The sequence below is a fragment of the Nelumbo nucifera genome, chromosome 3 (assembly GCF_055504915.1).
Source record: "Nelumbo nucifera cultivar China Antique chromosome 3, China Antique-T2T, whole genome shotgun sequence".
In the NCBI taxonomy this organism is placed as follows: domain Eukaryota; kingdom Viridiplantae; phylum Streptophyta; class Magnoliopsida; order Proteales; family Nelumbonaceae; genus Nelumbo; species Nelumbo nucifera.
Genome location: NC_142651.1, coordinates 23,911,838 through 23,936,587, shown reverse-complemented (window position 1 = coordinate 23,936,587; position 24,750 = coordinate 23,911,838). Strand labels below are relative to the sequence as shown.

At 38.1% G+C, this 24,750-nt stretch overlaps 1 protein-coding gene across 6 annotated transcripts in view; it reads left to right on the top strand.

Moving 5' to 3' along the window:
* The window catches only part of LOC104602485 (chaperone protein dnaJ 15-like), a 30,518-nt gene extending 7,089 nt beyond the window's left edge, over positions 1–23,429 (top strand). For 2 of the 6 annotated variants that reach the window (XM_088900852.1, XM_088900851.1), the window contains exons 3-13: positions 3,107–3,230; positions 6,722–6,804; positions 6,882–6,993; positions 7,067–7,171; positions 7,308–7,371; positions 20,298–20,338; positions 20,903–20,992; positions 21,087–21,195; positions 21,288–21,436; positions 21,518–21,571; positions 22,888–23,429. In XM_088900852.1, the coding sequence (XP_088756978.1) occupies positions 3,107–3,230; positions 6,722–6,804; positions 6,882–6,993; positions 7,067–7,171; positions 7,308–7,371; positions 20,298–20,338; positions 20,903–20,992; positions 21,087–21,195; positions 21,288–21,436; positions 21,518–21,571; positions 22,888–23,115 (1,159 nt within the window). In that variant the 3' untranslated portion in view covers positions 23,116–23,429. Of the gene's footprint in view, positions 1–3,106; positions 3,231–6,000; positions 6,282–6,721; positions 6,805–6,881; positions 6,994–7,066; positions 7,172–7,307; positions 7,372–20,297; positions 20,339–20,902; positions 20,993–21,086; positions 21,196–21,287; positions 21,437–21,517; positions 21,572–22,887 lie in introns of all 6 variants that reach the window. The other 4 variants (XM_010266187.3, XM_010266196.3, XM_088900853.1 and 1 more) reach the window with 3 other exon arrangements.
* Positions 23,430–24,750: the final 1,321 nt, after the last annotated feature.

Sequence of the window (24,750 nt, the reverse complement as noted above, 5' to 3'; positions counted from 1 at the left end):
ATTTCAACTGTTGAAATTTGTTTTTTGCAATATATATATATATATTATGGTTTCAAAATGTTTGCAAAATGTTTTAATTCCCAGGATCCGTGTGAGTAGAGAGTGCAACACTGTTCCTTGCAGTCGAGGGAGAGGTCCTCTCTTGTCGGGTAGTGTTTGATCATTATGGGTTGAGAGGTTAAGTGTAAGACCATTGAGGGTAATATCTGATGGGCTAATCTTGCATCTGTCCACAGTCCTTGGGTTTTCATAAGGTGGCTGGACCCAATGACCATTTAGTGTAAATGTTGGGCCCATTAAGAGTCCATAGTGATGAACTCAGGGGCTCACTGTCTCCTACAGTGAATTTGACCAGGCCTTGTAACAAAGGCTGGGCTGAACCCATGTTGCTGATGTGTAGATCAATGTTTGGGTCCCACGCCATACAAAGAGAGCCAACTGGGCAACAAGTTAAGAGGTTAAGTGAGCACATAAACTTAATGGGCCTAAAGCCCAATTTCGAATTGGGTTAATTAGATTAATTAAATAAGGGCGAATCTGGGTTTGGATCAACAGATAAGGATAAGAGGATAAGTCTTATCCACTTAAAGAGTCCAGATCTAAATAAAGATTTGGATCAGGAAACTCCTAATTTGATTAGGATTAAGCTGATCTTAAACTGCAGATAAGGGATTATCCTTATCACTTAAAGAGTCTAGATCCAAATATATATTTGGATCAGGAAACTCTTAATTAGATTAGGAGTTTGTCTCTTTAAGGCTATAAATAAGAGAGCAGGGCGGACATGAAAAACACACTAGATACAAGATAACAATTTGTAGAGTTCTTCCCTGTTCTTGCTGCCCCTACCCAGTTCGATCTCCACTTGTGGGAGTGATCAAGAATTGTTCTTGATATTGCTTCTTGGTAGAAGAAGCAATCTGAAGTCGTGCTCACCAGCCCTCTACTCCATTTTTGCTGAAGAATTCGGTTCTTGTTGAAGAGCCATGTTGCTGATCCTGCTTCACCACACACTGTGCCATTTTCAGTGGAAAGGGGTTTTGGTTATCTTCTTGGGCGTGAACACCTTCATTGGGAGTTACTGCTACTTTGTATCAGGTATATCCCTCTCCTCCCTTTTGGTTTCAGATCTGGTCCGGTTTGGTTCAAGATTGATCATTGAAAATGCAATTTTCTAAAATAGGGAATGCGATTCCCAGATGGGAGAGAGAAAAATTTTTGAAATTTCGTCCATCATTTTTGTAGGGTTCGGCCATCCATATGATGGATCTCTCATCCCTTTAGTAGCCTTCCAAGTATTCTTGCCTCTATGACTCATCCCCAAAATTGACCAAGCTAAGAGCATCTCCCGAACAGATCCTGACATCACTCATGAGAGACCAGTGACTTAAGGAAGTGGGGCCAAATGAAAGATTCTACAGGGCAGTTGTTAAAGATTTGATCCACTGACTCATCTGCCAACCTGCACGGACCGTCCACTGGCTCATTTGCCAACCCACACAGACAACACAATTGATCTTGGATTTGCATACCTCTTCTCAGCAGGTGCATCTTAGTGAGGCATTTCCTAAAATAGCCACCCACACCAAGAAACTGATTTTGGATGGAGTCTCAGCCTTCAATATGGCTTTGTCTGGGAATTGGTCCTCTTCTGGGGACCTGATCCTATCCAGAAAAGACTTAACAGAAAACAAACCATTGCTACTCCATCTCTAATGCCACTGGCCGTCCTGACTCCTGAGAACAGTCAGGGGTCTGATCACTGAGCAGCTATAAGAGTCTTACTACCTCCTCCATCTCCCATCTTGAATATTTCTTTTGAATCTAGGCACCTAGATCAGGATTCCCCCTTCAAACATAAAAGAGTCAACCACAAGAGCTTCTCTATTCTTTGCACATAGAACAAACTGAGGGAAGATCTCCTCCAATGGACTATCATGACACCAAACATCCTTTCAGAGGCTCAGATTTTGCCTGTCCCCCAATTTGAAGTATATGCCTTGAGAGAACCTGTTATAAGTTTTCATGACCCCTTCCCAAGGGGATTATCCAAGCAATGGTCTGGGTCTTCAATGGCCCAATTACCCCTTCTCATCCAAAACTTTTCAGCAATTAAGTACCTTCACCACCCATCTGTTTCCACCCCAAAATGCCACATGCCACATCTACTTTGTCTCTTTACTAAGTCCTTCCAAGTTATCACCCAGAAAAAAAGATGTTCTAAAGACCTACGAAAGCACCACCGAAACCTGATACCAATCAGGTGAGCCCAAAGGGCTGTAGTAACATGGTAGTGAATAAAAAGATAGTTCGGAGCTTCAAGCAAGTTAGAAATAGTACACAGTCCATATTAACTTGCTGATAAAGTCTCCTTCTGATTGTAAATGCAGACCTGGGATCAAATCACGCCTTCATTAGGGTTGGAGGTGTTTTGGGATTTGAGGAATGGGCCACCCACATTGTATATTGGGAAAACCCGCTGCTGTGGAGGTTTTGCTCAACTTGACAGGGACTGTCAGTGGGAAACTGATCATTAAAGCAATCATGTTTTGATCTTTAGAAAGTAGATCTACTACTTAATTGCTTAATTAAAATATAGAATTATAAGGTAATTCATTTGATGCTATGAAATATTATTTCAATGAGCCAGACAGCACATGCTTGTGGTATATTCTTGCTTTGGTGTTCTTGCATCTTTTATTTATGGACCACATTCTTTGCCATGTAAGTAGGTGGGTTTACTACTAATAGTTACAGAATAAAAACATATAAAAAGGCCATTACCTGATGTTGGTCCCAACTATCTGGAGTCTTGAGAGGGAATTCATTGGATGACACAAAGCATTATATTGATGAGCAAGATAACTTATGTTTGTGATCTATTCTTGCTTTGATGGTTTTGCATCTGCTACTTTGTACCATTACCGTATTCTATACGGTGGCAATGCATTGACACTCCTCATTCCATTACTTTAAGTAGTCCGTGTTATTGTTTCTTTCCTCTTGTACTTAAATGTCTGCTCCTGTTTCCTTGTTCATTAGGAATAAGGAGATTTTATAATCCATTTTTTATGTGAACTAATCATTTTCTTAAAATCATCGACAGGTATCATCCTGACAAAAATGGAAGCAATCCTCAAGCTTCAGAACTCTTCAAAGAAGTTGCTTTTTCTTATAATATCTTATCTGATCCAGAGAAAAGAAGACAATATGATAGTGCTGGGTTTGAGGTGGACACCTTCCCTCTTTCCTTGCCTTTTTTTTTTCATATTTGTGTTTTTAAAAATATGCAATGCTACTGTTATTACTTGAAATGTTCAGTAATCAAGTGAATATTCAAAGCAATGATCTTTCCTTAATCCTAGGCCAATTTTTCCATCAATTATCTCCCAAAAGCTCTCTGTGTTTTTTTTTTTTTTTAATCAGAAACAAGTACTTTTATTAATTGTTATAAAAAAATGGATGTATACAACAAGAAGTGTTAAGTACCCCTAGAATGGTCAAGCATTTCTACCTACCTCCTCCCTTTCCCCAAAAATAGATATTGAATTTACAAAATGCTCTGTCGCCCCAGAACATTTGAACTTTGTTAACTGTTTAGCCCTTGCCTTGCCATTGCATATTCCACTAAGTTTGCTGATCCTTCAGTCCATGAGTAATTAGTTCCTATTTTCATTTTTTTTGGATCAATAACAACAGCTTCATTAATTTTAAAAGAAAAGAGGGATTATGGATACAAGAGGGGAGATAAAATATCTTAAGCTCCTCAAAAACAGAATACAAAGGGAATACAAAGAGAAAAAATTAAAGACAAGCCCAAAAGACAGACTCCCTATTCACCCCTTGCTTGGCCAGCCCATCCGCAAATGAGTTGGCACTCCTCTTCACCCAACTGTATTGTATCTCAATGTCCCTGCACCGCCATAAGAACTGCTTCTTTTCATTGTTATAGTTCCACAATCCGCTGTCCTCTTTCTTCAGCCAGCTAATCACCACCTTTGAATCACCTTTCAGGATCAAACGGCTGATTAGCTCCTATTTTCATTCCTAGCTGTTCAATTTCTCTTATAACATTTCTGTGCTTCCATGAATCTTGGAACCACTTCTCAGCCACCCTGTGACCACTTTAATCTCCCTCCACCTCTAATCCTCCAATGTTGAGTGATCCATTCAACCTCAAGCCCCGGAGCACATCAAGCACTTCAGATCTCAGAAACTCACCATTTCCAATTTCCCTGGGTGGATAACAATGAATGAACCATTGATATTTTGAAATACACTGCCCACACTTGAAGGCCCAGGGTTCCAATGCTGCATCCATCAAAGTTTAGCTTGATTTGGGTATATGGAGGAGGAATCCAACTCTTAGAGAATGTAGTTCTGGTGATGGTGGTGGATGCCATGTGTTTCCAGCCTCTACCAATATCACTTTTAGAGAAACCATCAAATAGGTTTAGGGATTTGATTTGATGAACTACTTTAATCTTTTTGTTTTTTTTGTTTTTTTAATTTTTTTTGAAATTTGTCTTTCTTGGATCTACTCATCTTGAAAATCATTTTTTTTCCCCTTCTCATTATCATCTATAAAATTGCTTCCTTCATGCATCTCCACATTATTCACCCCCTCTTACTTGGAAGGGTGAAGAAAGACAACTTGAAAAGATTCTCCACATCCGCTGGTGGTTCCACTTGAAAACTGCTGATATAGAGAAAAACAAATGTTGAATACTAGAAGTAAAAAGGAGGCTGTGCTGAGATGAATAGGTGGTAGGTGGTTTCTTCACTTGCATTGTACAAAAACCACATCTGGGGGGACAAGCAAAAAAAGCCCTAATTTTTTGGGAATAGTCTACACCAAACTTCTTTGGCTAGGATAACTAGTGGTGAGTGAGGTAGAAGTGGTAGTCAAGGCATAAAAAAACGAAGCAAATGTAAAGGAGCCAGAGGAAGTTAAGTTCCAAATTCTCGTATCTGGTTTGGAGAAATGCAAGAAAACCCCTTAAAGAAGATGAAGTAAGTGCAGCAGTTATGGTCCCCTTAAGTTTGGAACCCGAATTTTGAGGGACTAAAAGCAAGCAATAGTATGGATACCATTAAATCTCTAAGAGTTCTGGGAGTGATTTCTATAGTATCCTTATAATTGGTAATAAGGTTTGTGAAATAACTTTAATTTTTTAAAATGCTCATTAATAACAATTGGTAGATTAATTTTAAAAATTCAATAATTTTTGCTGGTAGCTTTTGTCTATACTGACTTGGCTAGTATTTGATGGATAATAGTATGCATTTAAGTCATACTCATGGATACCATTAAATCTTTAAGAGTTCTGGGAGTGATTTCTATAGTATCCTTATAATTGGTAATAAGGTTTGTGAAATAACTTCAATTTTTTAAAATGCTCATTAATAACAATTGGTAGATTAATTGAAAAAATTCAATAATTTTTGCTGGTAGCTTTTGTTTATACTGACTTGGCTAGTATTTGATGGATAATAGTATGCATTGAAGTCATACTCAGTGAAGGTTGTGAACTTGTAATTTTGTCTATAGCATGCTTCTCTAGTTCTGTTCTTTTATGATCATGTGGAGTTGTTTTCTTGACACCCATAGACATTCTGTTAGAAATAAATGGAGGAGAGGGGAAGACAATAGAAAACAAACTAGGCGGCATATAGACAACTGTAACAACTAAATGTAGGTCCTTTCTTCTGTGTATTAGATAGCATCTTTTCCTTAACCAGAGTCAGCTTCTTGTTCTTCTAGTTTTTTAAAGTTATACCTCTCTGTTTATCATTGTCATTTATGTTCACTTTAAATTCTGCCATTGTGAGCTTGTCTTACACTTCCGTTCCCAAGCCCCAGATAGAGGAGGGTGTGTCAGGTTGGCAGCTGGCACTATAACTTTTGCCAAACTCTCATGAAGCCAACCCCATTTAGTTGGGATAAGGCATGAATGATGATGATGATTTATGTGCACTTTGGGTTTTCAATCTTTTCAGGTTGCAGGATAATTTGGGCTTACAATAACCCTTTTGGTGAATCTGACTTGACTCAACTTTAGGTAATTGTGCTACTTCAGGTGCTAGTGCTAAGCACCTAACACTGTTTTTCCTTGTTGTGGAAGCATGCCATTAATTAATGTAGAGGTATTGGCAGATGTCCTTGGAGACTCAGTAATTTAAATTAAGCCAGGGAGATCAGCTCTCCAATTTCAGCCTTCAATCTTCATTTGATGGATCCAGGAAATTAATTTATTTGACGGCCTACAAAAGCGGATGTGGTTAGTTTATTTATTTATCTATAGTGAAAGTTCTATGCATGAGGTTATTCTTTTGGGTGGGGGATGGGGCTGTATGGTCTTTCTTTTTGAACACAGTTCTACAACCTATCAACATACACTTTTTCATATGATATATTTCATATTCTGGTTCTTTTTCTCAGGAAATAAAGGTTAGTAATTATAATTAGTGTTATTGCAAGTCTGCGTTGAATTTTACTTCTCACAGCTGTTTATTTATGCATATGATAAACCACACTATTATGAGTTCTAGATACTTTTGTGTATGATTATTTGTTTTTAAGATTATTTGCTGGTTTGCATCCTTTTGGATGTTTTTTTTTTTTGGTGTATATACTACATTGCTTAACTAATTGGTTATTTATTTCTTGGAAATTTTGACACCACTGATTGGTTTTGCTTCTGATACTATGTTATCTCAGGCTTTAGATAATGAAGGCATGGATATGGAAATTGACTTATCCAATCTGGGAACTGTGAATACAATGTTTGCAGCCCTATTCAGGTGATACTCAGTTGAAAATTTAGCAGCTTTTATTTTCTTGATGTTCTCATATGGCAACTGATCCTTTATTTATTTAGCAAGCTGGGTGTCCCTATAAAGACTACAGTTTCTGCTAATGTTCTTGAAGATGCATTGAATGGAGCCGTCACAATTAGACCTCTTCCTATTGGAGCAGCTGTCAGTGGAAAGGTGCTTATCTTTCACATTCAGGGATAGAGCTTCCCTCTTTCCAAAGCTTTTCATTTTTTACTTTTGAGTGCAGGTAGACAAACAATGCGCCCATTTCTTTGGCGTAACAATTAATGAACAACAAGCTCAGGCAGGGATTGTAGTTAGAGTTACTTCAGCTACACAGAGCAAATTTAAGGTACTATTGTTTGGAAAGGGCTTTCATTAGCACACCTGTCTATACTTTCTAGTCTGTTATTCTGGTTCTTTCTCTGGTTTCTTCACCATAATATGTTTTTGACTCTTGACCCTAAAACTTTTATCTGCAATACATGTTTTTTCTTTCAGCTTCTATATTTCGAACAAGATCCCAGTGGTGGTTATGGGTTGGTTCTGCAGGTACCTCGCTATTTGTTTTCATGCCTTTTTATCAGCATTTGATGCATTTGCATTTGAACTTTCCATCATTCATCTACTGAACAAGAAGAAAATGGATGCTTGTTTCATTTTTTTTCCTAGACATTTAACTATACTTTCATTAACTGAACTGTAAAGGGATACAAAAGATTCATCCATCTACACAAGATTCTGTATACTGTTATTGTACATCATATAATATTAGCTTATAAACAGATTATCGCAATCATAATAAAAAAAGAAGCATTGAAAGGTATTCCTTCAAGAGCTTGGTGTCAGCCATGAGAACAGGGTATCCACTACTCTGTTCCTAGTTACCTCCTCTGGACTGAAGATGTTTTCAAAGATACAAGCACTTCTCTCCCTCCAGATGTTAAAAATAATAATTGCTGGTACAGTCTACCATATATAGCCTTGCCCTTTTTACTCACCCTTTCAGATTCAGCAATGCAAAAGAACTTCCAAGGTTGGTGGAAAGCATCCTTTCAACCCAAAACTTTTAATATATTTGGTCCACAATATATGCCATCATACAATGCATAAATAGGTGATCAGCAGTCTCCACTTCTGCAGAGCGCATGATACACTGCATTGAATCTAACATCATCCCTTTCCTGTTATGTTCTTCATCAAACACTTCCCTAACACTGCTGTTGATATGAGGAATGCCACCTTAGAAGGAATCTGAGATATCACAAACAGGCAGATCTTCGTGTAAGGATTTGAATAGTGATTTAACTGTAAAGACCCCAGGTTCTTGCCATCTCCAGATTATCCTGTTGATATAATATGGGCTATACTGAATCGTTGATAGCATTTCCACCATCCAATCATTCAAAGTTTTTCTTAGCCTGGGATTCTACATAACGTCCTCATTGTGTGCACCAGAGCATCATTCAGCGAGTAATGTTTCTTTTGTTTCTGCAACATGTTTTGCTTTCTTTAGAACAAATTATTGCAAAAGAATCTGGTGATCAAAAAGAAAAAACATTGATAACAAAAATCATTTATCAACCACAATTGATAGTGGAATCTATTGATCAGCCATGACTACTCATACTCTTGACATTCCTTTGAGAGTAAAGAGAGCCATTGTCATTCTATTCTACTTTTTATAATCTGATCTGATTGCTATAATAGACTAAAATCAATGGTATTTTGGGAGCAAAACTGAATGGGTCGTGTGTTGCACCCTTTTCATTATAAGAGAGCTTACAATAAAGGATTAAATAACAAATCTGCCCATATGGGCAGCAGCATTAAGGAGAGCAATAAAAGATAAAAAATAATGATGCACATCAAGGGCCCAGTCCCATATAACAACTACAATAAAAGATACATAAAAACAGCTCACATTTTAACACCAACTATTAAGCTGAGCATATAAATTGATCAAGCCCAGGTTACCTACACAATGATCAATTTTCATCTTGTTGGCTTCTTTTGTGAATATATCAGCTAGCTGGCCATATGTAATGACATAAGGAAGAAAAGTTTCTGCAAATATACTTTATATGCTCTTCGTTGAGGTGCCTATCAACCTCTATGTATTTCTGTCTATCATGCTAAACTGGGTTATGGACTATATTTGTGGCTACTTGATTATCATAATAAAGCTGTATAAGTTATCATAAGATATCCCTAATTCTTTTAGCAAAGATTGCATACACAATATCTTTGAAACTTTATGTGCCACAACCCAATACTCTACCTCAACACTTGATTAGGTAACAATTGGTTGCTTCTTGCTCTTCCATGAAACAAGATAGCTTGTAATTATAGTAACTTGATGCGGATCTCTTGTTATCTATTGATCCAATCATTTTTTTTTTTGATAAATGAACAATGATTTTATTAATAAGAAAAGGAAATGTACATTCACCCTAAAAGGGGGCATCACCAAACTCTTAACAGAATACAATCTTAAGGTAGCCCAAAATAATTCAACTCTTGAGACCCCTTGTTTAGCCAAAGAATCATCCATAGCATTTGCTAATCTGCTAACCCATTGAAAGCTAACTGGCATATTCCTTGTGAGCCAATTAACTTTCTTAAGAAAATCCCTGCAGCAGAAAACTGTTTTTGGATTCTACAACCAACCCACTACCACCTTAGAGTCTCCCGCAACAATCAAATTTTCCACTCCTAGTTGGTTGGCAACTTGTACTCCTTGTACTGCAGTCAGTATCTCAGCCCTTGTAGAATCACCAGCTCCCACTGGTCCTGAAAATAGGGATAGAATGTTGCTATCCTTATATCTTAAGATCCCTCATATACCCGAGGGTCCTGGATTACCTTGACTGCTACCATCAAAGTTCAGTTTTGCCACACCCTTTGTAGGAGGTCTCCAGTCTACTTGTAGTCTATTCTTTTTTGGGGCTGTGAAGGCCACCTCTGCCCAACTTTTCCAAAGATCATCAAAGGAATAATCTCTAAACAAATCTGAAGTTTTTAGCTGAATTGTCCTTGTCAAAATACACTCTTTACTTCATCGATGCTTCTTTCCTTTTCTTGGAATATTCTAACATTCCTCTCCTCCCAAATAGTCCACAAAAAGGCTGCTCTGATGCACTTCCACATCAATTTCCCTCTCTTAGTTGGCCACCCAAAAGTAGATGGGTCAAAAAGCAAGTTTATTTCAGAGGGCAAGTTCCATCTGCACCCAAACAACATAAATAACCAATTTCAAATATTAGCAGCAAATGCACAAGATAACAAGTGGTAGTAGTCCTCATTATGCACTTTATACAGAATACACCAGTTTGGGGACAAACAATGATAAGGTCTCTTCTTTTGCAGTTTATCCATAGTATTGATCCAATCAACTTTGCATTTAGAGATCCTTCTATTTTCATATAGGCATGATTAGAATATAAAACATTAATACTGGGCAGTCTTTCAAGTATGCAAGTATCATTTCTGCAGCATCCAAATGCGTATCTTTGGATGAGTGCATATATTAACTTGTAACACTTTTTTTGAAGATAAAGTGAAAATTCATTAAATAAGAAAGGGGAAGATTACAATGTAGCAGGGTGGTAAGGCATTTCTCGCAACTCAGACAAAAACATAAAAGTTCTACTGGGGAACAGATTTACAGAGAACTATCCAAGTTACAGAGTTGAAGACCAAAATATCTCCCAAATTGCCCTCCATGTCCTCCCTAGAGACTTGATTAAATTCTGGAGTTAATATAAGCCATTCTGCAACCGAATTGCTGACAGCTGCCACAATCTTGTCCACTCCTCTAAGATCTGAGTGGACTATGAGACAGTCTCTTAGAGAGGAAGGAGAAATTACTCTAAACTTTGATGGTAGTGCCCAAGGATCCACAGGTCAAGCAGGAATTGGAGGTGTAATATGAGGGGAAAGGGGGAATATTTGCTGGGCTTACAGTGGTCCGATTGGGAGGGCAGATGCCACAAAGGCAGAGGTCCTGGCTGCACTCAAAGGAATTTGCCTTGCCAAATGGCTAGGTTTATCCTCTTTAACCATTAAAGGGGATTCTGCAAATACTATAGTTTGGTTACAGGAGAAGGGAGGGCCCTGGAGACTAGCTCACTTCTTAGCTGAAGCCAGGGATATCTTAGGCTCTATGAATGTGAAGCTGGTCTGGATTCCTAGGGAGCAAAATTTTGTTGCTGATATCCTAGTAAAATCAGGGGTCTCTAGAGATTTCTTGTTTAGTGACAGTTGTTTGCCTTTGTAATCCTGCCAAGCCACTCTTGGCTTCAGTACATCCTCTCATGTACTTCTGTTTTTTCTTCTTCAATAAAAAGCAACCTTTGCTTCAAAAAAAAAAAAATCTTCTATTTCTTTCCTTCCATATGTTCCAACAGATTGTGAACAGGATACAGCTCCAAGCCGTTCTTGCTTTCTCGCTACATCTTAACTTTGGCCATGTAGAAGAATTTCTGCAGCAGAATCTGGCGAAAAGTTTGAGAACCTAAGCATAGAAGTAAATATCCTCCACAAAAACTAAGCTATCTTTGCATGAGGAGAATAGATGACCAATAGTTATCCTCCTGTTCTTTGCAGAGGAAACACATATTAGCCATATGCTGTCCATGGCCACCAGCTAGGGGTGCAAATGGATCGGATCCTGATCTGATCTGATTCGAATCTGATCCTATTTTTGTCAGATTCTGATCACCCTCTATCGGACTCTCGGGTAAGATTGGATTGGATAATAGGATCCGATTGAAAATCGGGTCGAGTTTGGATCACCCCAATCTGATCTGACTTCTGCCCTATATATATATATATATATATATATATTTATAAACACATTTACTTATAAAATGACATGTATATATTAATATATTTATTGGCATATTTATTTATAAATATGTTTATATTGCATTTTTGTAAATTTTTTATAAAAAGGCATGTATGTATTAATATATATGATGAAAATAGTTGAAAAAATACTTATCTTTTTTGTTTTTCTTTATATAACTTGTTACGTTTTTTCTTTTAATAATTTATTAAAATTTTCAGAATTTGAATTGGATTGGATCATATTCAGATGTCTGACATCCTTAACGGATTTGGATTCGAATAATCATTTGTGAGATCTGATCAAATATTCAGATTGGATCGGATTTCTGATATGTGCTAACGGATCAGATTTAGGTATGCCTTGATTCGAATCTGATCCGATCCGTTTGCATCCTTACCACCAGCCAAGCAAACACTTCAACCCTTGGAGGCTCCGGATTTCGCCGAACAACATCTACCTGAATTGGATCTGAAATATTTCTGATAAGAGCCATGTAACATGATTTTACAGAGACTGGATATAACAACCTACAAACTAGTCTTTGGGACATGCCCCGATCCTTAAGCAACTCTCCAACAGTTGTAGAATGTCTATGGTTAGGATCAATAGGTGTGTCTACAGGCTTAACATGCTGATTATCTGTATGTTTCAACAAGTCCAACACAGACTTCCTTTGGAAAATAAATATGCCATGTCTTGATCTAGCCACCTCAATATCTAGGAAATATCTGAGTTCCCTTAGGTCTTTGGTTTCAAATTCTTTGCCATTAAACTTCTTCAACTTCCCTTATCTTCATGATATCATTCCTTATTAAAATGATATCATCAACATATACAATAAATGCAAGGTACCTTTCTTTTAATAAGCAAAGTATGATTTGATTAAACCTGTTTATAGCCAACATGAATGAGACACCTCTAAATTTGTTAAACCAGGCACAAGGTGATTGCTTTAGTCCATATAAGGATATCTTGAGCTTGCAAACTGCTTTGGAGGATTTTTCCATCAGCCATCCTGTGGGTGAAGGGATGAGAGATCCATCCCATGGACGCCCAAAGATTGCGGAATAAGGGGCGAATTTCAAAAATTTTTCTCTCCCTTCATCTGGGAATTGCATTCCCTATTTAGAAAATCATATTTTTAAGGATCATTCTTGAACCTTAAAACTGAACCAGATCTGAACCAAAAGGAGTAGGAGAGAATTATACCTGATACGGAGAAGTAATATCTCTCAACGAAGGTGTTCACGCCCAAGGAAGGATCCAAAGACTGCTCCCACTGAAGATGGCACAGTGCAGGATGGAGCAGAATCAGCAATGTTCTTCTCCAAGAACTCTATCCTTCGCAAGAATCAACAGAATGGTACGTGAGCACAGCTTCCTTTCAATCCTTTCTTAAAGAACTGATGTCAAGATCCAATCTTGACTTCTCCCACTACTGGAGATCGAACTGGCAAACAGGGCGGCAAGAACAGGGAGGCGGCAAGAGAGTATTCGCAGGGTGCAGAATTCTCTCTTCTTGATTTCAGCACTAAAGGAAATCTGATGTTCTTTTTCTTAGGCTGCCGCCCCCTTCTTTTTTTGTTAACCTAAAAGATCAGCTCCTAATCTCATTAGGAGTTGCTTATCCAAATCATATTTGGATCAGCCTTCTCTTCAGGTGATAAGGATAAACCCTTATCTTATCTACAGATTATATTAGCTTTCTCCTAATCTCATTAGGAGGTTTCTAAATCTGAATCACATTCAGATCTGGACTCTCTGAGTGGATAGGGTCAAGACCCTATCCTATCTGCTAATCCATCTTAGAATTCGCCCCATTATTAACTAAATAATTAGCCCAGTTCGAAATGGGCTTTAGGCCCATTAAGCTTATGTGCTCACTTAACCTTCCTAACTGCTGCCCAGTTGGGCTTCCTTGTATGGCGTGGGACCCAAGCATTGATCTACACATCAGCCACATGGGTTCGGCCCAGCCTTTGTTACAAGGCCTGGCCGAATACACTGTTAAAGACAGTGCACCCCCTGAAACCCATCGGATGGGCTCTATGGGCCCAACACTTACCCTAAGTGGTCCCTGGGCCAAGCCACCTTGTAACACCCAGGGACTGTGGGCAGATGCAAGATTAGCCCATCAGGTATTATCCTCAATGGTCTTACACTCAACCTCTCAGCCCATAATGATCATACACTGCCCGACAAGAGAGGACCTCTCCCTCAGCTGCAAGGAACAGTGTTGCACTCTCCACTTGTATGGATCCCGGGAATTAAAACTTTTTTGCAAACATTTGAGAAACCATAATATATATATATATATATATATATATATATATATATATATATATATATATATATACTTTTATATCTCATATAAAATATACTTTGCAAAACAAATCTCAATGGTTGAAATCGGCTGCCGGCAGTCTTGGTTTCCATCAGTGAGAGTGCATCCCCGATCATTACCTTTGTCCGACAAAGGGGCTGATCTTGTCACTATGATCACCCACTCAGATGAATTCTCGGATTGTCCCAACATACCCAGGTTTTGACCCCCGCTAAGGATCTCACTAATTGGTACATCAAAGACAGCCCAATCCGACATCTAGTGCAGTATCATAATCGAGTCTAGGGGTCGGGTGTAACTTTCCAGTTTTGTCCATCAATCTCCAAGGTCCAGGGCAATACTGGAAAACTGGTCCAGTTCATAGATTCAATTAATCCTACACTGTATGTGCCTAGGGTCTCACCTTGGTAGCTGAGACAGGCCACCCCAACCGACTTAGTGGCACCACAGTGTCGGCCTTGTCAGGATAGGTCTCCCCAGACCAACCCACTAGCTATGAACATTCTAAACTAACACGAGTCTCATTAAGTGTCCAGTTTAAGGGTATTACATAGAAACATACCAAGGGAACATGAATCAAATATGCACTTTTATTCATTTACAATAAACTCATAAAGTACATCATTCTGATTGAAGCTAAGGGCATACAAAACTGTCTAACAGTGGGCTCTCTGGAAGGAAAGAAACAGCGGAATCTTTGATAGCAATTATTCTAGTGTAGCTTTAGTTAAAAACAAGGTTATAGGCTTTTTTTTTTAAGATAAATAAAAAATTTATTAAAACAAGAAAAAACAGGATACTAGGAAGGTGATAAGTAATCACCCGAATGAAATGAAAAACCCGAAGTACAACCGACTAAAGCTTAACCCCAAAAATCCAATCACCCCGACAACCTAACTCCAAAACAAGCAAAAAGCACCAACATGACACAGCAAAGAAACCCGGACAAGAAAACCATACAGCACCCAAAACAAAACAGAACCCCCGCCCGAGACCCATAGCTACAAACCAGGCCCACAATGGAATCCAAACTACTTGTTAGTGTTTTTACTACAACCTTCTCATTTTCTTCTGACTGTGCTTTTGTTTTTCTTTACCTTCTTGTCGGGTCCAAGGCCAAACAAACCTCCTTTTATTCTTGCAAAAACCTTTGAAACTGGTATCTGTTGTTGACTTCTCTTAATCTTCTGAGTTTTGAATCTTCTTACTGTATTTAATTCTCCACTGTTTGCTTCCAAAACCTCTTCCTTTTCCTTTATGGACTTCTCCCTGCCTCCATCAAACTTTCCTGATCCTTGGTTTGTTAAGTTATTTGATTTTCCGACCACCACTGTATCATTTTTAATTTCGTTCTCCCCATTCCTTTCCTCCACAGACCTGAAGGCTTCCTTCGCAAACTCCTCCCCTCCTAGGAAAAATAAACCCAGAATTTTGCTAACTTCCACTTCCTTGTTTACAACTTTTTCAATGTCCCACATAACCTCCACCTGATGCGACTCATCTATCACCGGATCATCCTCGTTTTCCTCTCCTAAGTCCTTCCCTGTGTTCATATTCGGTCCTCTTTCTCCATTTTCTTCCAAAGGAAAAGTTCTGTATTTTTTCCTTTTATATGTTCTTACTCCACCCCCATTCTTGTTTCCTCCTTCCTCACTTCCCCCTCCCTCATTCCCTGCTCCTCTCTCCTCTTCCTTCTTTTCTTCTAAATCATTATCCCCTTCCCTCCCCTCTGTCCCTTCTCACCTCTTCCTCTTCTCCTATTTCCTCTTCCCCTACAACCTCAAACATCACAGCTCCTTGACTATTCTCCCCCTCTTCCTCAATTGCACTTCCATCTCCTTCCCTCTTCTCCCTTATCCCTTATCCCCTCTTCACTTTTTCCTTCTTCTGTTATCTCTCTTTGCTCTTCCATATCTCTACCTTTCAGATCTTCCGTACCATCAGAACCTTCTTGGAATGCTTCATCGTTCTCTCCTTTTTTTGATGATGAGATTTTCCTTCAGAACACTCTTGGGCTGCTTCCTCCTCTTCCTCACATCTATTGTCTTCCTTGTTGAGTTTCTCTGTTAAGTGAAAAAGTCTTCTTTTTAGGGAAGAACTTTACTTTTCTCCAACGAATCCTTCGGCGTCATTGATTGACTCTTCTATAATCTCCTTCTCTATCGGTCCCCCTTCATTTGTCACATTTCCTGCTTGACCACTTAAGCTTTCAGCAATTCCTGTCGTTCCTTGCATCAAACTTGAAAAACCAAAACTTGAAACTTTGCAGCCATTGGTTTTAAACAAAGACTTAACCGGCAAATTGCTAAAGGGCCTCAAAATTCTGCAAGTTTGGGGCACTCATCCTTGAGGTCCGACCCACTCTCTTTATCTTTATTATCACCAATTCTATTCGGTTCAGACGGGGTACCCAAAGTTGAAGAGGCCACACTCTTCCACTTCTCGAGATTCATTTCTCCTTTTTCAAAAGCATTTAAAATTTCCTTCCTTTCCAATGAAAGAAACTTATTTCTAATGCCTGTCTGCAGAATCTTGTCCAAGCCTTTGCTGCCGCATAGCCTCCACCCTGCCACATCAGCATCATCTTCCTGGTTAACTGTACGAAGGGCTTTCAAGGGTGTCCAGCTTTTCTCTTTTTTTTGCAAGTTGGGCCTTTTTTGTTGAATCATTTTGTAAATTCCCAATGTACAGGCTCTCATTGTACATGGGCTGTTGTTATTGGATTTCACTCACATTTTAATACAATACAATACTTTACCTGTCCAAAAAAAAAAAAGAAAAACTTTGCTACCCCTCTCATTATTGCAGAATGTTAATTTAAACCACCATTCGGGAAGGCATTTTTTACATCTAGTTGACTTGGAGGTCAAGAATAAAAGGCTGCCAAAGATTAAGAATTTTGATGTTTTTCATCTTAGCTCAAGGGGAAAGTCTCCAAATTATCCACTCTATATGTTTTGAGTATGCCCTTTAGCCACTAGTCTCGCCTTATATCTTTTAATAGAACAATCAACATTGTACTTCATAGTAAATACTCATCTACAACCAACTGGCTCCTTTCCCTTAGGAAAATCAACAATCATTCATGTTTGTTTTTTTCAAAAAAGCATCCATTTCTGTTTACATAGCCTCCTTCCACTGATTTTCGGATAAAGCTTTTGACACCAACTTCTGAATAGACTGAGAGTAAATGGTTGCGAGAAAAGATCTATAGGATGAGGACAAATTATCATAGGGAAGACACTATGAAACACAATGAGCCGTTTACCTTTTCTAAAAGCTATGGGAACATCAAGATTTGAGAACTCAGTATGATGTACTTTTGAATTTGTCATCCTCGAGTCCATTGGTGGTAGAAGAGGCTTTGCATCTGAAGTGAGAACTGGGAACAACCCTCTTTCTTTTCTGGTAAACCTTTAACTCCTTCCGGGTCTCAAAATGGAAGGAGATGGAGGATTAGATGAACATGTAATGTCAACAAAAACCTGATCAAAAGTAATAGGAAGAGGAACAAGAGAAGGATCAAAGAGGCTATTCTTCTTTCTCTCTCTCTCACCAGAATCATTAGAGAAGTAAGGAACAGACTTGGCAAAGGTGACATCCATAAATACATACTTCTACCCAGAGATAGGATCAAAGCAACACTATCCCTTTTGGGTCGAAATATAAATCCAAAATAATCATTTTATGGACTTGAGATCAAACTTTGACTTGTGGGGACCCAATATATCATTACATCTACATGATAAGTGCAACCAAACATAGTTTTCAAGGCACCAAGGCAAACCTAGGCGACCAGAGAGCGCTTAGTCCCCTAGTCGCCTAGGCGTCGCTTAATGTTAAAAAATGTACAGAAAAATAAGGGGTTGAGCCCCTGTTTTTGTCGTAGAAATATTAGTAAAAGAAGGGGTGTAGCCCCTGTTCTTGTCATAGAAAAAAGAAAGAATAAATAAAATCATTAGAGAGGTGTTCATCTTTAAAGGAAAGGAGCAGTCAGGAATTGAAAGACTGTGTGTTAAATAGGGCAATACCTTGGCTGAAGACCTTGGAAATCTTTCATCAATTCTCCTTTAATGACCTTTGGAGAAATTGGTCAGCAGTAGCGAGGTGTTCATCTCTAAAGGACAAATCAATTACAAGCTGGTCTCCTTTATCCGAAGGCTCACTGAAGTTGAACTTTGATGGAAGTAGCATGGGTAATCCAGGATTATCCGGAATGGGGGGTGCTTTGAGAAATGAGAAGGGAGAGATTTTGTTGCTCTACTCAGGTCCCTTGGGAATTGGGGACTCCATCAGGGCAAAACTTTTAGCTGCTGTACAAGGGGTGCAATTTGCAAACCACCTGGGGGTGCAACACCTAACAATCGAGGGGGATTCCAAAGTGGTGGTGGGTTGGTTGAAAAATCCTGAAGAGGCTATGTGGCGTTACAAGAATGAAATGTAGAAATTTAATTGGTTGACAAGGAATATGTTGATCACTGTACAGTGGGTGGGGAGATCAGCTTAGATGTGTTAGCTAAGCAAGGGGTAAATAGGGAATAATTGTTTTGGGCTCAGTTGTGATTCTTGCTTTTCTTTCCTAGTTTACTTGTAAGATTCAAGGAGGGGCTGCAGCTCGCGCCTCTCCCTAGGATGTTGTATGAACTCACTCTAAATCTGCTTCTGAATTAATAAATTTATTATCATTCATAAAAAAAAAAATCATTAGAAATGATGGAGAAGAAAGGGCAGAGTCCCTGTTTTTGTTCTAGAAGAAGAAGAAAAAGAAGGGACAGAGGCCCTGTTTTTGTTACAGGGGTGGAGCCAAGCCTCTGTTTTTGCTCCAGAGGAAAAGAAGAAGGGGCAGAGCCCCTGCTTTTTTCCCAAAAAAAAAAAAAAGAAAAAGATGGGGGTGGAGCCCCTGTTTTTGTTCCAAAAAAAGGGAAAAAGAAAAAGAAGGGGCTTCTTTTGTCCAGAAAAAGGAAAAAAGAAAAAGATGATCCCAAAGGAGTGGAGCATACCTTCTATGGTTGTTGATTTTCGTCGTCTTTTCAAAGGCATCAAACAACTAAATGTGTTTCTTCAGCCTTCAAATATCGAATAGCTATCAGATAACCCTAAAGAAATAAGAAACTAATAAGTCCCTTTTTTTTGTTTGTTCTTTTGTCAGCTAATACTGGCATGTTTGACCTTGCTAGACTAGCTAGCCTGACTTGACTGCTTTAATGAGCTTACTCCTCCGTTTGCAGGGTCTCGGACCGGAGTTTGCAGGCTGTTAAGCCAGCAAATGTAGGCTTAACAGCAGCGAGCTCCGCTTTCAGAAGCGAGCCAGAGTAGCGCGCTAGCCTAGCTAGCTAACGTTTTTCAACTGGCTGTTATGTTAGTCTGCATCGTACTTATCTTAATATTATAAGCTCAAAATATAAAAAGTATAACAAACTTGAAGAAATTATATTAAAGTGTCATGGCATTTGGGTGAGCGAGCCCCAAAAAGCGCCTAGATGCCTAGGTGTTGCCTAGACTCTCAAGGGAACATAAAGCATCTCTTTATTAGAATATAACAAATTAGCAGGTGTCTTAAACCCAAGAAGTTTGTAAGGTATACAATTAATCAAGAAAACCATAATAACAACAAGATCCCCTCAAAATCGTATAGGCACATGGGTACTGAACATAATACTCCTTGCTACCTCATGAATATGCCTATTCTTCCTCAGCATTATCAGAATGGAAATCTTGATATGAGTGTCAAATTAAGTTTCATCTGATGAATGAAACAAGGAACGTCCATCTTTAGATCTCATCAAATACAACCATGAAAATCAGGAAGAATTATCAACAAATAATAAGAAATATCAATAGTTTGTAGTTTTCTTGAAAATGATCTTACATGGAAATGCAGACCTTTTCTATGTTGCATTTGGTGATCAGTGATTTCTATTTTCTGCATTGCTTATAAGAAAAAAAAGAAAGAATCTGGTTTCTAAATCCATAAGGAATTGCAAAGTAAATGGTTTGTGGTTTTTTGACATCTATGAATTCATTAAGACTTAAAATCATTGATTGTCTTGCATTGAGCTGTCTGGCATTTTGTGGCATGCATTCCTTGTTTTATTCCATGACACTCGGATTTGTTTCGGTTTTTGCTATGTTTAACATTATCTTTCCATGGTCTTATCTCTTAAACTGTTCATTGGGAGTTTATCAACTGGGTTTGTCTTACTATTTCTCATGATTGGTATGCTTTATTTTTATCTCAACTACTTGCTAGGGTTTTTATAAAGTTGGAGTCAGTGTTTTCAGATGCTGAGGTGTGTTATGAGGCATTCCACTTGAAGCATGAGGTATACGCCTCATAAACAACCTTTTTTTAAATAATACGAATTATATATTATACCATAAATTAAAGTTATATTCATAATGTAGGAGCATTATCATCAGGAGAGGATTTTTTTAACCCTAAAAGTAAAAGATGATTTCGTATTTGGCATTTGTATGGTTTAGTGAAAAGAGACTAAGGTTAACCAAAAATAATAATTGGAGTTAAAATAGAAAATAACAAAGTAATACGTTTCAAGTCAAACAAACCTTACATGTGAAGGCATGCTTCAGGCAATCAGGCCTAGGGTATATTAGATGTGCACGTGTCAACTAGAGGCATACATCTCACATATGTACACACCTTGCACTTTGCACATCAATTGTGAATATACGTTGTATGGATGTGCTTTGAAACATAAGATTAGTACCTTGTTAAACACTGATTGGAAGTAATTATTGGAGGCTAAATTACAAAACTTTATAGTGCTCAAACTTTCCTATCTTTGTTGCATCAAAGTCTGTTGGAAATTCATTGATACTCATGCCTGGGCTCAATGAACATAGTCTACCCTTGAATTTGTGCACAGGAAGATAGTGAGAAGACTGGTAAGGTGACATCTGCAGGAATGTACTTCCTACATTTTCAAGTATACCGAATGGATTCAACTGTGAATGTGGTATGTGAGTTCCGTCATCTTTTACTTCATTGCTAGAGACTACTGATACAATTATGGTTAAAGAACTGATGGATCCATTTTTCTGGCAATGCAGTTGACAATGTCTAAGGATCCAGAAGCTGCTTTCTTCAAAAGATTGGATGGCCTCCAACCTTGTGAACTCTCAGAACTGAAAGCTGGAACTCACATATTTGCTGTTTATGGTTTGAGCTAGTTATTCTGTGCTTTTGTTCTTTGTTTTTTGGGGATAACATTAGTTTTCAAAGTTTTTTGACCTCCATTGAAATTTCTTCAGGAGACAACTTTTTTAAAACTGCAACCTATAACATTGAGGCTCTTTGTGCAAAATCATTTGAGGATACAACTGAGAAACTTAAGGATATTGAAGCTCAAATTTTGAGGAAGAGAAATGAGCTTCGCCTATTTGAGATAGAATACAGAAAAGTATGATACTATTTTTATCCTGGAGTATGGTAGTAATGTGAGATTAGTTGTTATAATCATTTTGTTTTTGGAATTTTGCAGGCCTTGGCTCATTTTCAAAATGTCACTAACAGATACAAACAAGAAAAGCAATCTGTATGTTTTGTTTAGCACTACATTATTTGCTTATCATATTGAAGGAAACTTGCTTGCACACATTATGTATTGATAGCTTTATTTGGATTTAACAAAGAACTACCGAAGGAATCTGCAGGTTGATAGATTTATCAAAAAAATAAGCTGCAGGTTGATGGAATGATCCAGGAAATTATTAGGCATATTTTATCTCTTGTTTACTCTAGCTTTTCTTTTTAGGAGGTGATTCAAACATGTGTCGTCATTCCAAGGTTGACTTGAATGTCTGGGGTTGTATACCAACCAGGAACCACTAGTGTTATCTTCATACATGACATGAGTGTGAAGTAGGTGTCTGGCATGCTAACTTCCAAAAATCATGGCATAGCCTCACAGCTGAACCCTTTATTTTTGAGATGTCCTAGTAAGAGTCAACCAACAGAACTTTTTCTTCATATTCAAATGGTTGTCCAAGAATATGGAAGTTCAATGTAATTGGGTTAAGAGAAGTGCAAACTCATTTGCTGATGGTCTGGCTAGGCAAGGAGTGAATAGGATTTCTGGGTTCTGGGCTCAGTTGTAATTGTTTTGTTCTTTTTCAGCTTGGGATTTATCCTTTCCCTGGGGAGTTAAGATTCTTTAGCTCCCCTGTTTTTTTGTAACCTTATTATTATTTAATGAAATCTGTTGTTATTGATAAAAAAAAACAGAACTTTCTTCATATTGTGCTTACAGCTCCATTCCTTGTTTTGTTAAACTAACGGGAAAATGGAAATTGGTTTCCCATTTCCCTTTCCTGTTAAAGGACATATCCTTGACAATATGGAGTTCTCTATTTCAATTTTTAGACATGCTTACCACAGTTTTGATGATTTTGTGGGCTGTGGCTAAAACATTACAAATTCTATGGTTCATTTGATGGATGACATGCAAAACTCCATTTTTCCATCCAAGTTTTTATCTGAGATAAAGGAGAGAGACATAAGAAGACAAAATACTGTGAAAACCTAACCTTTTCATGTATTTTTCATTTTTTAACATTTTTTCAGAGAATCATCTTGTTTTAATTAAAAAAGTTTTTCTCAAAAAAAAAAAAAAAGAAAGTGCTACAAGGTAGTACTTCTGAATTTGGAGTACATACTTCCAATATGTTGGCCAGAAAGACTGTATATGTCTATATGGGCATTGAATTGGATAGTTAATTACATATAATATAATTTGGCTTGTTAGTCTTTGGGTGAAATATTGGCCTTGGCCTTTAAATTGGAATTTATTTTTGGGTTCATATTATTTCAGTTTTGGGTCTTGAAGCTCATTCTGTTGTTCCTTGAACACAGGTTGATGAGCTGCTTAAACAGAGAGATGACATCCAGTCCTTGTTTACCATAGCTAGTCCAGCCAGTAATGCCAGTGGGAATGGTAGTGGTACCACTGCAAATGTCCAAGTTCCTGGTGAGGATTTAAAGGCTGACAGTTTGGCAGAAGATGGAAATTCAGATGGAAAAGATAAACCGGTCAAGAAGAAATGGTTTAACCTCAGAGGATCTGATAAAAAGGCTGGTTAAAGGCAGTCTTTGTTTAAATATAGCAGCACAGGTTGTTACGGAGAGAGAGAGAGAGAGACAGAGAGAGAGATGCATCCAGCATTAGTGAATCATTTTCCTTCTCTACACCGTTCTTTTTTTTTTTTTTTCTCGGTTTACTTTTTTCTTTTCCTTTTTGTAATTTGTACCTTTTGTTTTCTGCTACGAACGTGTTACTAGTCCGCAGGACATTTGATTTTTTGGGTTAAGAAGGATTTTTCTTTGAAGGCATTTGTCAATCATATGTATTATGTATATCTATATTCACTTTATTGAGTTCTTATTTTTTTGATACATACATTAACTACAGAAATAAACCATATACATGCTTTTCCAACCATTCTGGAGGATTGCCCCACCGATGACTAACACTCAAAATCAGTGTTTTCAACCTGCAGTTGATCCAGTCGGTTGACTTGGTCAAAAATCGTTTGACTTGGATGGTTGGATCTTTGACTTGTCCGACTCAGTGATTGGTTGCGGGGTGTATATTAATTGTGTATGTCTAACTTAAGTAGGTCATAACTTTGCATTTCAATGTTTGATTGAGATAATAGAGATGCTATTTCCAATCTTAAGATGGGAGTTGAAGCACATCAAATTTAGATGGTTTTTTGACTGGGCAATCTGTTGTACCAATTTGCCACATCATCAATTCAACGTAAAAGGTTGAAATATCATGTTTAGAGCATGATTGTTTAAGCAAGACTGCAAGATTTGATGATTCATTGATGCCTCGGGTTTGTGAGAGGGCGATGTTTGAAGCCTGTGATGAAGCAATGGTGCATCTGACATCACGACAGGTTTCATCTGATGTGGGCACAACACCATGGTGGATCCAATTTGGTGCATGCAAGCCAAGCACACCGTTCTAAACCCTAGCTTCTCCATCTTTTTGGCCAATTAGTTCTTCCCTTCACACACTCTACACCAACGATCCTTGGATGTGTAGAAGGTTCTCATCGATGGCAGTTCTCTTCCTTGCATGACAGGTTATAAGTATATTTCTCAGATTGCAACTGTAGAAAGTTTGTAAACCTCTGTTTCCCGTCTCTTTCCTTGTCTTTCCTAATTTTCTACTTTCTCTCTACTATGCTTGGAATCTTCATCTTACAGTGGCTTCTTTCATTTTCCCCCTCATTTCTTTATGTATCTCTGCAATCTTCTCCTGTATTCTTGTTCTGTGTTGTTCTTGTTCTGAAGCTACATTTCTACATATTTATGTTGTTTAAACCTTAAACTCGTTTTCCTTCTGTATCATGAGATTATATATGATCCCGTTCTATCTATTAGACTTTAGCATATTTCTTTGTTATGGGTTTTGTGCTTGACAGAGTTTTTGTCACCGTGTTAATGGCATGCAGTCATGGTGGCTTTGGTTGATCATGGTTATAAATTTGTTCCAGTTGCATGAGTCGAGTATATGGACTTCAACCCAGTATCGAGCACAATGGCTTCCTGATAAATAATTATCTCTTGGAGACAATTCCTGTTCAAAGCAATGTTTGACCTGAGTCATCAGAATTATGAATTAGGCTTAATTGCTGCAAAACCACCTTTTGGAGCAAGAATCCTGCAAAGAGGGTCACCTAAATCATTGTATCATGGTTGGAAAAC